Source organism: Chiloscyllium plagiosum, chromosome 19, assembly GCF_004010195.1.
Source record: "Chiloscyllium plagiosum isolate BGI_BamShark_2017 chromosome 19, ASM401019v2, whole genome shotgun sequence".
NCBI classification, from domain to species: Eukaryota; Metazoa; Chordata; class Chondrichthyes; order Orectolobiformes; family Hemiscylliidae; genus Chiloscyllium; species Chiloscyllium plagiosum.
In genome coordinates, this window is record NC_057728.1 from 63,764,709 (window position 1) to 63,778,896 (window position 14,188).

The 14,188-nt window shown below is 42.6% G+C and overlaps 1 protein-coding gene across 2 annotated transcripts; it reads left to right on the forward strand.

The window, feature by feature from the left end:
• Positions 1-1,834: 1,834 nt before the first annotated feature.
• On the forward strand, positions 1,835-10,737 carry LOC122559336 (transcription factor Spi-C-like). Of its 2 annotated transcripts, XM_043708731.1 has the most exons (6): positions 1,835-2,002; positions 2,186-2,212; positions 3,401-3,524; positions 3,614-3,711; positions 8,855-8,966; positions 10,135-10,737. In XM_043708731.1, exons 2-6 carry the CDS (start codon positions 2,210-2,212, stop codon positions 10,527-10,529), a joined length of 732 nt encoding a protein of 243 aa, XP_043564666.1. In that variant the 5' UTR covers positions 1,835-2,002; positions 2,186-2,209; the 3' UTR covers positions 10,530-10,737. The 2 variants fall into 2 exon arrangements, with proteins under 2 accessions (XP_043564666.1, XP_043564665.1); XM_043708730.1 differs by lacking the exons at positions 1,835-2,002; positions 2,186-2,212 and adding an exon at positions 2,286-2,309.
• Positions 10,738-14,188: the final 3,451 nt, after the last annotated feature.

Genomic DNA, 14,188 nt, shown 5'->3' on the forward strand with positions numbered 1-14,188 from the left:
GGGCTCCCTGATTGGCCCACATTTACAGCCCCAATCAGGGATCTCATAGCAAATAAGATCCACCTTGAAGTTAGAATTAGAATCCCTACAGTGTGGAAACAGGCCCTTTGGCCCGACAAGTCCACACCACCCCTCCGACGAGTATCCCAGCCGACCCATTATCCTATATTCCCCCCTGAACAATGCACCTAACCTATGCATCCCTGAACATGATGGGCAATTTAGCTTGGCTAATTCACCCAACCTGCACACCTTTGGACTGTGGGAGGAAACCCACGCAGACGTTGGGAGAGTGTGTGCAAACTCCACACAGGCAATCATCTGAGTCTGTGATCAAACCCAAGTCCCTGGCATTTTTAGGCACTGGTGCTAATCACTGAGCCACCATGCTGCCCATATTCTGCAACATTAGATACCAAGATAATGGTATATCTGGCTAGAAAGCAAAATGCTGTGAAATCTGAAAGAAAAACAAAGAATGCTGGAGAAACTCAGCAGGCTTGGCAGGGTCTGCGCAGAGAGGAACAGTTAATATTTCAAGTTCAGTATGACACAAGATGACTCCTTTTCAGAACTGACTTCCAAAGATTGGATTTGAAATGATAACTCCAGTTTCTCTCTCCACAGACACTGCCAGACCTGCTGAGTTTTTCCAGCACTTTCTGATTATATTTCTGTTATTAGTAACAGCAGCACTTTGCACTTAATTTCATTTTTAAGAAAAGGATGTCTCCATTTCTTTGCTGACAAATGACTTTCACCCCTCACCAACAGCGAACCTTCAGTTGAGTGCAACTTCTACATGCCCCCTTGCCCCAGGAGTGATCCCAATTACCTACAACACTCGCCATCACCAAACCCTCCCCTGCACCCCCACCATCACATCTCCCATGACACAATCTCACAAATGAATTTAAACAAAAGCTTGTACATCTCCCAGCATTTCTTTAACCACTGGTAGTTGTATTCTGAGCAGAGTAATCATTATTTACAAGCGCCAGAAAACCCCCCAGTGGTGAGGTGGGGGGCTTCACTCCTTCATCCTGCTTATTTTGTCTGTTTTAACAATAAATCCCCACCAGCCCTTCCTGGGAAGCTGAACTTGTTTGAAATTTATGTGAAATTTTAATTTTACAGGAAAGCATGGCTCAACGGTGAGTGCTGGGTGCCCCCATGAGTAGCCCTTAGCACTTTAAATCTGAGAATGTTACATTAATCTGCATTTTGGGGTGGCACAGTGGTTAGCACTGCAGCCTCCCAACACCAGGAAACCTGGGTTCGATTCCAGCCTCAGGTGACTGTCTGTGTGGAGTTTGCACATTCTCCTTGTGTCTGTGTGGGATTCCCCCCAAGGTCCAACGATGTGCAGGTTAGAGTGGATTGGCCATGAGAAGTGAAGAGATTGGTTAGGGGTGGGATGCTCTTCAGAGGGTCCTGTGGCCTCAGTGGGCTGAGTGGCCTGCCTCCACATTGTAGGGATTCTGCTTCTGCCTTTTTGGCCAGTTCACAGATTTTGCTTAGAAATAAAACCTGGGTTTGTTATTGCACATATCATAAAACTATCTTTTAATATGTTGCAGGTGGGCAGTCTGATCAGCCAACTGTCCATGGTCAGAATTGGTTTGGAAGAAGGGAAAATATCTGCTGGCATTTGAGGAGAAAGGAATTTTTTTTTGAGTCACAAGAAGAGAATGACTTTGCAAAAGTACATAACTCTGCGGTACATGATTAAAACTCACCATTTCTCCAGAGAGGAGGAAGTAACACTCCATCAGAGAGAGGGAGAAAAAAAATCCCTAGCCCTGGTTAAAGTATTTAAAGGCTGTCGTGTTGTTGTTTTTTTGCACTCGGTTTAATGCCTTGCCAACACATAGGGGGATGTTGAACCGATGGAGATGTAGCAAACAGCAAAGGATCGAATGACAGGCTGACGTGGGACAGGAGTTACACTACTTAAAATGTTTCAAGCCAGCATCGCTCAGAGTTGGGGAAGTTAGCACAGGTAAGTCATACCTACAGGAGGCTCGGGACAAATGGCATTTTACCCCTGGTTAGAAAACAAAGCAGGCACCAGACCCCCCACCCCCGTAACGGCCCAGAATGAATCAAGCTGATCCCCGCGGGGACATCGCTTCTGCCTGAACGGAATGGGATCAATGTATCATTTCACTTTTTGTTTTTGCAGGTCTCCCGTTATTGTGTGTGAAACATGGTAAGCCGAACCCAAACCTTCACTTGGATTTTGCTCAGTGTTGATGGTCGATTGAGAAAAATCAAGCTGTAATAATCGTGACCAAGCAATGCTAACTGTGATTATTGAAAACTTTATTAAGAAATGTAATTAGAACTATTTGAACAGAGAATGCTGCAGAAACTCAGCAGTTCTGGCAGCCTCTGTGCAGGAAAAGCAGAGTTAAGGTTTTGAGCCCAGAATGACTGTTCCTTCTTACTTTACCCGCGTTTTCAGTTTTAATTTGACATTTTCAGCAACAGCAGTAATTTGCTTTTGTAATTATTTAAAACTATTTTAAAAGTAACTATAATTGTTTAAAATATTTCAAAAAATTTAACTATAACTATTTCAATCTTTTCTAAAAATGTAATTACAATTATTTAAACCTTTTTTAAAATGTCGCTATAATTATATAAAATCTTTTAAAATTTAATCATAACTATTTAACTCTTTTTTAAAATGTAACTACAATTATTTAAAACTTGTTAAAAATTTAAGTTTTTTTAGGTTTTACCTGTAACTATTTAAACTTTTTAAACAAAAATTGATCATAATTATTTAAACCTTTTAAAGACCTAATTATTTAAAACTTTTTAAAATGTAACTAAACGTTTTAGAAAATGTAAATGTAATTATTTAAAACCTTTTAATATTTAACAATAACCATTCAAAACTTTAAAACAAAACAATATAACAATTTAAACATTTTTTAAAAAATGTAAACATAATTATTTAAACCGTTTAAATTATATAGCGAATACAAGGTATTCAGTGCATTAGTCAGAGGGAAACAGATCTGGCTGGCTTACTCTTCGGAGGGTCGGTGTGGACTTGTTGGGCCAAAGGGCCTGTTTCCACACTGTAGGGAATCTAATCTAAAGTTATTTAAAATATTTAAACCTTTTTAGAATTTAACTGTAACTATTTAAATCATTTTTTGAAAATTGTAACTTTAATTATTTGAAACTTTTTAAACTTTAACTAAAACTGTATCTAACTTTTTAAATGTAACTTTAAATATTGAAAACTTGTTTAAATGTAAGTGTAATTGTTTAGACTTTTTAATATCACTCTCACTATTTAAAACTTTTAAAAATGTAATTGTAAGTACTTGAAACCTTTCTCATGTAGCTGTCATTATTTCACATTTCTCTCGCCACCCCTCAGGGTTGCTGCATGCAGGATAACTACACCCCCCTTTTTAATGATGCGTTTGAGGTGATCCACCATCAGCAACACCAGCAGCCCTCATCCCAGTTCAGACAGGACGCTGGACTCCAATACCTACCAAGCAAGTATCTCAGTCTGCTCCTTTCACTCAGCATCAGTGGGTTTATTTGCCTCTGTCTCTTTGGGTAATTGTGTTCCTTTCTTGTTAAGGTCCATCATTCACGATGTACAGCTTCCAGCACTATCCAGAGACCGGTCCTGGCCCTTACTGCCCCCTGAATGGACAGTCCCAACATTTCCAGGATGCTGTAAGTTCACAAACTGAGTGTTGAGGGACGTGCGTGTGCGCGACTGCATGGTTTGATGACAATTGATTGGATTAACTAAGAAGGTAGGCTGTTGGGCCAATGAATACTCCCCAAGGGAAATATGGGTCTTGTTTTCACTCGGTGAGTCAGGGTCTGGAACGCAAAGATTCAGGAGTAACCTCAAAAGAGAATTGGATGAATACTGGGAGAGAAGGGGTCGGGGAGTGCGGAGTGAATGGAGGGAAAATGTAATGGACTGGGATTAATGGACAGCTGTTGGAAAGGGCCAGTAGGGGCAGGATGGGTAGAATGGTCCAACTCTGTGCATTCTGCTCCTGATTTTGTAAAGGAATAAGAGAATAGTGACTATAATGTTAAACGCGAAAGAACTGCAGATGCTGTAAATCAGAGACAAAAATATCCTTCAGGATCACTCGACCCAAAATGTTAACTCTGATTTCTCCCCACAGATGCTGCCAGACCTGCTGAGCTTTTCCAGCAACTTCTAGTGATTAGAGAGTAACTGGGAATTAGAGAGTGACTAAGAGTAACTAACCAATAATGTTGTCTGATGTCTATATCCTTGTACAAAGTTAAAAATCACACAACACCAGGTTATAGTCCAACAGGTTTATTTGGAAGCAGGTGGTTGTGAAGCAGGATCATAAGACACAGAATTTATAGCAAAAGATTACAGTGTCATGCGACTGAAATGATATATTGAATACACCTAGATTGCTGTTAAGCCTCCCTTCGTTTCGAATGGGTTGCAGAGTTAACAGCTGATGAAAGACTTAACAGCAATCTAGGTTTGTTCAATATATCGTTTTAGTTGCACGACACTGTGATCTTTTGCTATAAATTCTGTGTCTTATTATCCTGTTCCACAGATACCTGATGAAGGAACAGTGCTCCAAAAGTTAGTGCTTCTAAATAAACCTGTTGGACTATAACCTGGTGTTGTGTGAATTTTAACTTTGTACACCCCAGTCCAACACCGCCAGCACCTCCACATCGTATATCCTTGTAGACAGCTCAGTGCTCAGAGATGTATCTGAGGGATGAGTCTGGGGTCCCTGGCCATGACTTGGTTCGAGAGCCAGAGTGAACCCTGACGCCCCCCCCACCCCCACCCCACCCCCACCACCCCCTCAATGTAGGAAGGGGGAGGGATACTTGCTGGACAAATTCAGTAGAATGCATGGTCCGTGCTGTATACCGAAATCTGTTGCGTACATTTGGTCAACTTACCCACCTTGTTGGAGTATGGAGGTTGAGAGCTGTTTGAACCCCTCACGCGTTTGATGGATTTCACATTTCTGACTTTGTAGACAGTTGGTGGTGGTGCTGGAAGTGGGGGAAACAGACCTCACCTCATCTTATTTTGTACATCACCTTAATGGGAGCAGGGGTGGGGAGTGGGAGCCGAACACATGGTCACTGGAGTTTGCCTTGGCAGAGTTGACTCTTTGGTTCAATGTTCAGGCCGGGAATCGCTGCATTGTCACACCCGACCCTGAGAGTGAGATGGTGAGAGAGCTACATTGTCAGAAATTATCTTCTCTCTCTCGATCATTTTCGAAAACGGACAGGCAGGCCCTGGGAGATGCCAGTAAAGATTTACAAGAATGATGCCAGAACTGAGAGAGCAAGCCTTTCAGAAAAGATTGAACAGTCCTTTTGCCCGAGAGAAGAGGAGCTGGAGGGCTGGTTTTAAAGATTTCTGGAGGGATTTGAAAGGGGCTGGGAAGCAAAACCACCAATCATAGACATACGTCACTGATAAACCCTGTGGGGAGATTCAGTGTAAACTCCGAGAGCCTGGGAGTGCTGAGACTGAGGAATTCCCAGCATGACAAATGGTTCAGTCAAACAGTTTGGAGGCATTTAGGGGGAAGGCCAAAGGAAGCCATGGGGAAAAGAGACCCATCATGATTAGGTTTAGATGGAAGTGGCTGGAAGAAAATTTGTGTGAGGGGTAAATGCGAGTTGACTGGAATGGCGTGTTTCTGTGATGGAGGATCTGAACCTCACAAAAACATGAACCCCCAAAGTCTGCCTGATCCAACGGTTCAGGTGGGTCTTCATGATCCCATGGCACTCCAAGGAGAAACTGATACTTCTATTCCCATGCGATCACATGTTATAAGAAAATTATGTAACAACAGCACCACTTAAACTAATGGGGATGGAATTGTCATAGGAGAAAGTGAGGACTGCAGATGCTGGAGATCAGAGCTGAAAAATGTGTTGCTGGAAAAACGCAGCAGGTCAGGCAGCATCCAAGGAGCAGGAGAATCGACATTTCGGGCATAAGCCCTTCCTCAGGAATTGTTATAACCAAGATAGGTAAGGAAAGTTCACATTCTACAGATAACAGTCTAAATCCTTCAAACGTGTTAAAGCCTATTCACTTTGAATAAAAGCCTGTCATAGCAGAATCGACTGTACTTGAAATATCTCTTGTAATTAATAAAGGTGAAGTCACCAAAATCTCATCCTCTCACTAAAGAAAGATGACCGATGGTGGTTTACCCCGAGGGTCACCATGCCTCAGATGGTTTGGGGGAGGGGAGGTGTTGGGGGTGGGGTGAGGGGGCGCGGCATCTGTCACTGTAAACCCAGCTAGTGCAGGAATTGAACTCACACTGTTAGCATCAGTCTGCATCACAAACCAGTCTTCCAGCCAACTTAGCCAGCAATTTGGGCATTGTGGGTTTCCACAAAATGGCTTGTAATTTTTCTAATCATTTCTTCCTGAGATGTGAGCATCACTGGCCAGTATATTTATTACCAATCCCTTATTGGCCAGAGGGTAGTTACCAGTCAACCACATCACTGTGAATCTGGAGTGTTACTAAGCTGCTGTTTTCTACCCCAGTGAGTTTTTACAATAATCAACAGTGGTCACTATTAGATTTTTCAATTCCAGATTTTTATTGAATTTGGATTCCATCATTTGCCGTAGCCCGGATTTGAACCTGGGTCTCCAGAACATTACCTGGGTCTTTGGACAATAATATCACTAAATACTTTGATAACAGAGTTACTCAATTTGTGAAAAGCTGTTTCTGAAAGGGAAATCTGCATCATTCTTAATCCAGCCCTCCCACCCTCCACCAAAAACCAAGTACTAAACAGTAGTAATTGGAATTAAAATGACTTAATTGACAGTTCAAATTGTTGCAACTATAGCAAACGCTGTGACAGTGCTGTGCTCCCTGTCCATGTATTTTAAACAAATCCAGTCATAGTGGAGTGTCTCATCAGGTCAGTCAGAACTTGTGGAGAGAACAATGGAGTTAGGGCAGCTTTACCAAACCCTCCCCTTTTCCCCATTTTGGAACACAGGAACAGGAGTAGGCCACTCAGCCTGTTGAAGCTGTTCTGTCATTCAGTGAGATTATGGCTGATCTGTGGCCTCAATCCATCTATCTGCCTTAGGCCCATATCCCTTAGTACCTCTTCTCAACAAAATTTACCTATCTCAGATTTAATTTTAACTTATTTAGCATCCACTACCATTTGTGAAAGAGAGTTCCAAACCTCTCCTACCCTGTTTGTGTAGAAGTGCTTCCTAACATCTCTCCTGAATGCTCTAGCCTTCATTCTCAGACTATACCATTCTCAGACGATACCATTCTCAGACTATACCATTCTCAGACAATACTATTCTCAGACGATACCATTCTCAGACGATACCATTCTCAGACTATACCATTCTCAGATGATACTATTCTCAGACGATACCATTCTCAGACTATACCATTCTCAGACTATACCATTCTCAGACGATACTATTCTCAGACGATACCATTCTCAGACAATACTATTCTCAGACTATACCATTCTCAGACAATACTATTCTCAGACTATACCATTCTCAGACAATACTATTCTCAGACTATACCATTCTCAGACAATACTATTCTCAGACTATACCATTCTCAGACAATACTATTCTCAGACTATACCATTCTCAGACAATACTATTCTCAGACTATACCATTCTCAGACAATACTATTCTCAGACTATACCATTCTCAGACGATACTATTCTCAGACGATACCATTCTCAGACGATACCATTCTCAGACTATACCATTCTCAGACAATACTATTCTCAGACTATACCATTCTCAGACAATACTATTCTCAGACTATACCATTCTCAGACAATACTATTCTCAGACTATACCATTCTCAGACAATACTATTCTCAGACTATACCATTCTCAGACAATACTATTCTCAGACTATACCATTCTCAGACAATACTATTCTCAGACTATACCATTCTCAGACAATACTATTCTCAGACTATACCATTCTCAGACCCCCTGCCAAGTCCCTCCTCCCTACCTTTTATCTTAGCCTGCTGGACACACTTTCCTCATTCCTGAAGAAGGGCTTATGCCCGAAACGTCGATTCTCCTGTTCCTTGGATGCTGCCTGACCTGCTGCGCTTTTCCAGCAACACATTTTCAGCTCATTCTCAGACTATACCATTCTCAGACGATTCCACTCTCAGATTATGCCAATCTCAGACTATGCCATTCTCAGACTATTGCATTCTCAGACGATACCATTCTCAGACTGTGACAACGGTTTTATGTACGGGGCTATCTTTATGAATTTCACCCAAAATTGTTTCTAGCCCACCTTCTTTATTGTTGAATGAGCCCATTTCCCATCAAATGGTGATAGACTGTGCCCTTTAACCTTCTCACTGTGGCCAAAATGTGCCAAAAAGCCCCTTGTGTTTGTTCTCAAAGAGGAGTTCTTCAGGTGACATCCATTTAAATAAAAAGGGCACAGGTCGATCTGACAGTTGGCTCTTTGCTGGCCCCTTGTATAACTGAATGGTGGCTTTCTTTCCCCGATTTGGAATGGTTGAGCCAATGGGAGCACTGAACGAATGTATAGATTCCTTATTGTTTGTGTTATTGGAGTTCAGATTGCAAAATCTCTGAAGAGATATTCAAAAGGAAGTGCTCAATATTAAGCATGTTCCAGATTCAACTGACAAAGAACTTCTCCTTTCAAGATCCATGAACCAAGTAAGGTCACAGCCTGACTCATAAAGAGGTGAGTTTTGTCTAACCCTGTGATTTTAACAAAGTTTCATTGTTTATATCTGCAGATGGATATTAACCTTGACAACAACAAGCTCGCACACAACAATGGCTCCCAGTTTCCAAGTTATTTTCCAGACAATCACTTTCAAGATTTGTTTATCCCGAGGCAAGGAAAAGGTTAGTCCTCTCACTTCCCTTTATCAACCTCCCATATCCTCCCCCACCCTTCATAACATGCCCATATCCCACCTCCCATATCCTCCCCCACCCCTTCATAACATACCCATATCCCACCTCCCATATCCTTCCCCACCCCTCTATAACATACCCATATCCCACCTCCCATATCCTCCCTCACCCCTTCATAACATACCCATATCCCACCCCTCTATAACATACCCATTCTGCTTCTAGTGGAGGGACAAATTACTGCAGAAACTGGAATTTCTACTGAAAACAAAAAAAACGCTGGAAATCACAATGGGTTACACTTCCCTTCAGCTCTGATGAAGAGTCGTCTAGACTTGAAACGTTAGCTTGCTCTCTCTCCATGGATGCTGCATTTGTTGTTTTCAATCCTGTCTTAATCATCCCCTCAATTATTTGGACAGATTTCTCTGTAGATTGTGTTCTGCTGTCACACTATGACACAATTAAACAATTCTCAATTGTTTTAACCCCAGCTATTCGGACCTTAATCCGGATGCACTGATTAACTCCGGTGTCAAGGGCAGGAAGTGCTGGAGAAACTCAGCATATCTGAGTGTCTGTGGAGAGAGAAATGCTAGAGCCCAGTATGACTCATCAGTTCCAAATTAGTCAACTCTGTTTCTCTTTCCACTGTTTCTGTTTCCATTTCAAATTTCCTGCATTTGCTATATTTTACTTTTACAGTAGTCCCCCACCCCTTAGTCATGGTGGGGTGGGGGTGAGGGGTTACATTCCTAAACCTACTGTAGAAGCCCAAAACTGCAGATAGTAGCAAAACTGTTCAGTTAAACGGGGAATTTACCTTCCCGGCAGCCCCCTGGGCCCTGGTTCTGGAATGTTCCCTGTAATATGTTCGGGCTGTGGTAAACTACAGGTAACTGAAACCTCAGGAAACAATTCCGCACATACAGCAGTCGCCCTGTATTTTGCTGGCTACATCCTGTGCTGATTAAAGCGTGGATTTGGAGTATTTGCCCTCTTTTCCTGACCCTGTTACATTCCATGATACCAAAAACACAGCCTCCCATGGGGTATGATGCTCGTTTGAAGAGCTGATGACTAAAATGGCCTCCCTTTGTGCTGTAGCAATTCTGTTGACCTTTGTTGACCTTGGTAACACTGGACTCCATTACAGGCAGGAGGAGACTCCGTCTTTATGAATTCCTGAGTGAGTCTCTCCATGATTCCGAGATGTCCGACTGCATTCAGTGGGTGGACAGAAAGAGTGGTGTGTTCCAGTTCGTCTCCAAGAACAAGGAGAAAGTGGCGGAGATGTGGGGCAGGAGAAAGGGCAACCGGAAAACCATGACCTACCAGAAAATGGCTCGGGCTCTGAGAAACTACAGCCGGACAGGCGAGATTGTGAAAGTGCGCAGAAAGTTAACATACCAGTTCGATGCCCAGGTGCTGCAGAGATTGGGAAACTGTTCAAATTCTCATTATCCCCACAGTGAACATGAACACTGCACTCGCGATCACTGGCACTTCAGTTACAATTACAATGACCTTTTCCATGAGAACTCCATCTGAAGAGTGTTGGTTTCCACCAACTCAATGCTCTTTATAACAAAATATTGCAAATTGTTTTTCAGAAGGGCACGCCCTACCTTGAAAAAACCCCAATATTCTAAATCTTGTAAATATCTTTAAGCGTGTATGTGTGTGTGTGCGTAAGATGTTTTAGCCCAGTCCAGTGTCATGTACTAAACAAACCAGAATAAATGTTGTCTTTTGTCTATACATTGTGTAATTCACTTTAAGTCAGTAACACGGCAAGGCATCTGCACAGATTGGAGCAGCAGCAGGCAGTCAGTCTGTTAGAGATAGACAGCTCACCAGTGCTAGGGTTAGGGTTAGGGTTAGATTAACACAGTGAAAGAGTTTGGGTTTGGGTTTGGGTTAGGTTAAGGGTTGTGGTTAGAGTTAGGATTAGCATTGGTATTAGAGTCAGGATTAGGGTTAGGGTTAGAGTTAGGGTTAGGATTAGTGTTAGAATTAGGATTAGTGTTAGGGTTAGAGTTCAGGTTAGGATTAGTGTTAGAGTTAGGATTAGGGTTAGGGTTAGAGTTCAGGTTAGGATTAGTGTTAGAGATAGAGTTAGGGTTAAGATTAGTGTTAGGGTTAGGGTCAGAGTTGAGTTGAGAGTTAAGATTAAGATTAGGAGCGAATTTAAAGTTCGGTGCAGGGTTAGGGTAGGATTCAGAAAAGGAGAATAAGAGAGTGAACACAGAAGACTGGAAATCTGAAATGAAGACAACAAGTTGCTGGAAAATCTTCAACATTGTCTTTGAAGAGAGAGCGAGAGAGAAAAAGTTCTGACATTTCAAGTTGAGAACCTTTCATCAGTATCAAAGAGATTAAGGAAAATTAAGAGATAAAGGAAACAAAAAATGGAGACTGGATGATAGAGAGGTGCAGAGATGACAGATAGTGGAACGGTGAGGCAGCAGGTTGTTTCAGCAAACCAGACTGATGTTGATCCTCCAAGGAGACAGGGTATCGTCGGAAATCCAATGTCACAGAGCAGAAGGAGGAGCTTTGCTCCATTATCCCTGTGCTGCTCCTTTGAATGCTCTGTTTATTTAGACACAATCCCTCACTCTCTCCCTATAGACCTGTAGACATTTCCCCTGCAAATATCCAGTTCTGTTTGAAAGTTCCTACTGAAACTGTTCCCAGCATCTTTCCAGGCAGTTTCTGGTTAAAAACATTAAATTTCCTGCTGTCGCCTGTGGTTGTTTCATTCTTTATCCTCAGCCTGTGCCCCCTGATTGTGACCATTTGGGTTAGGATTATTGCCTGTAATAAAAAAAACTACATCATGTAACACACAATGTACAAATGTTCCTCAGTGAGTCTCTTCACCTTGGTCTCCCACAAAGTGGATGTGTTTTCAAAGTGGCGAGTGTCAGAAAAAGCAACACATGATATGATTTTTTTCGCACACTATAGTTATTCCGAAATCCCTGTACACTGCACATCTACAACTTTGGAGTTGTGTTCCTACTCTTGGAGTATTGTGCTCGGTTTTTGTTAAAGGAAGGATGTTATTAAACTAGAAAGAGTGCAGAAGAAATTCACCACTACCTAGGCAGTCACTAGCCTCTCTCTAACCGTGGGGCAAGCACTTTAATTAGCCAAAGAGCCCCTGGGTCCAATACCCAACACCTGTCTCTGAATTAGAAACCCCACCCGTGTTAGAGACACTTCCAGACACAATATCCTGCTGTTCAACCTCAAATCTGGGAGGAGGGGACTGCAGTTCACTGATTTTACTGAATGCTAGGCCTCCTCTAACTCACTGTGAGTGTTTTTAGAAAGGCATGATTTCAGAGTTGGATTCTGGAAGTAGTTTTTACTGCTCTGTGCAATTCTAGCCTCCAGCTGGCATAGCAGATGCATGTGGAAGGAATAGATAGATGTGGTGGCCCAGACAGATCTGGGATACCACACGTGTGGAGGAGAGGCAAATGTGGAAGGGTGGGGAGACGGGGGTCGACAACAGACTGATGTGGGAGGAGGAAATCAGACAGGTGTGGGAGACAGGCAGATATGGGATCTCAGCAAAAGGGGATTAGACAGATGTGAAGGGACAGGTAGATATGAATAAAACGACCAAATGTTCCAGCATTTGGCAAGAATTTTGTATTGTAGGAATGATTTTTTTGACCCTGAAGACTCACTCTTTGTGATTCTCTAAGACATTGGCTCCATTCTATTCCCAGATGAAATGCTGACATTTGGATATTGTCTCCATCCGCCTCAGTACACCTTCTTTCTCTCCAGGAGCTATTTAACCCCAATGTCCTCTCTTCCCTATTCTTGACAAATGTCTGAGACAAGGGATAAGGAGAGAAACTGGAACTTGTGTTTTTCGTGTGCGTGTCACCTTTTTTTTTAAACGATCTTGTTTCTAAATATATCTTGGATATTGGTTTCCCAGTGGATTTGGTTGAGGGCTGTGTGTGCTTCTGATTAGAGGGTTGTGAACTAACATTAGCAGCTTGTTAAACATAGCCTCTGACACTAGGTCAGGATATATCTGTTTATCAGACCCTTCAGCTCCTGGTCAGATGCAGGTGCCTTCCTGATAACGAACACGGCTTCAAAATACTTCTCTGCTACTTATACAAAGTAATTGCATGTCCTGCTTGATGGTTGTTTCATTGTATAATAAAATGCTGAGAAAGAAATTTTTTTTATTATTCCTACAGTATGGAGACAGGCCCTTTGACCCAACAAGCCCACACCCACCCTCTGAAGAGTAACCCACATTGTCCCACATTTTTCCCTGACTTTTCACCTAGCCTACACACCCCTGAACACTATGGGCAATTTAGCATAGCCAATCCACCAGACCCGCACATCTGTGAACTGTGGGTGGAAACCACAGGAAACCCACGCAGACACAGGAAGAATGTACAAACTCCACACAGTCAGTTCTCCAAGGTGGGAATCGAACTTGGCTCCCTAGCACTGTGAGGCAGCAGTGCTAACCACTGAGCCACCGTGCCGAAGAGGATCAGCAATTACAGGAGAAAGCAGGAAAATGGGGTTGGAAAACCTATCAGCCATGATTGAATGGCAGAGCAGACTCGTTGGGCTGAATGGTCTAATTTCTGCTCCTATGCCTTATGGTCTTATGGTCTCATTGGCATCTAAGGTTTGCTCATTTCCAATCATGCTCCACAATGCACCAGCCAAGGTCAGTGGAAGTGCATTCAATAGTAATCCAAATATATTTGCTGTAGTTTAGAAGGATGAGGGAAGACCTCATTGAAACATACAAGATTCTGAGGGGTTTGACAGGGTCAATGCAGAAAGTTTGGTTCCTCTTGTGGCAGAGTCTAGGGCCAGAGTGCATCACCTCAGAATAAGGTTTTACATGTTAAGACGGAGATGTAAAGGAATGTCTTCTCTCTGAGGGGAGTGAATCTGGTGAATTCTTTACCACACAGGGCTGTCGTGGCTGGGTCTTTAAGTATATCCAAGACTGAGACAGACTTTTACTCAGTGAGGAGTCAAGGGTTATGGGGAAAAGGCAGGGAAGTGGAGTTGAGGATGACCAGGTCAGCTATGATCTCATTGAATGGTGGAACAGAGTCAATGGGCTGAATGGATCAGTGGTGCTGGAAGAGCACAGCAGTTCAGGCAGCATCCGAGGAGCAGCGAAATCGACGTTTCGGGCA

Coding starts and splice junctions, on each gene's coding strand:
- LOC122559336 (XM_043708730.1), top strand. Junction 3,525..3,613: donor TGGACTCCAATACCTACCAA/GCAAGTATCTCA, acceptor TTTCTTGTTAAG/GTCCATCATTCACGATGTAC. Junction 3,712..8,854: donor CCCAACATTTCCAGGATGCT/GTAAGTTCACAA, acceptor TTATATCTGCAG/ATGGATATTAACCTTGACAA.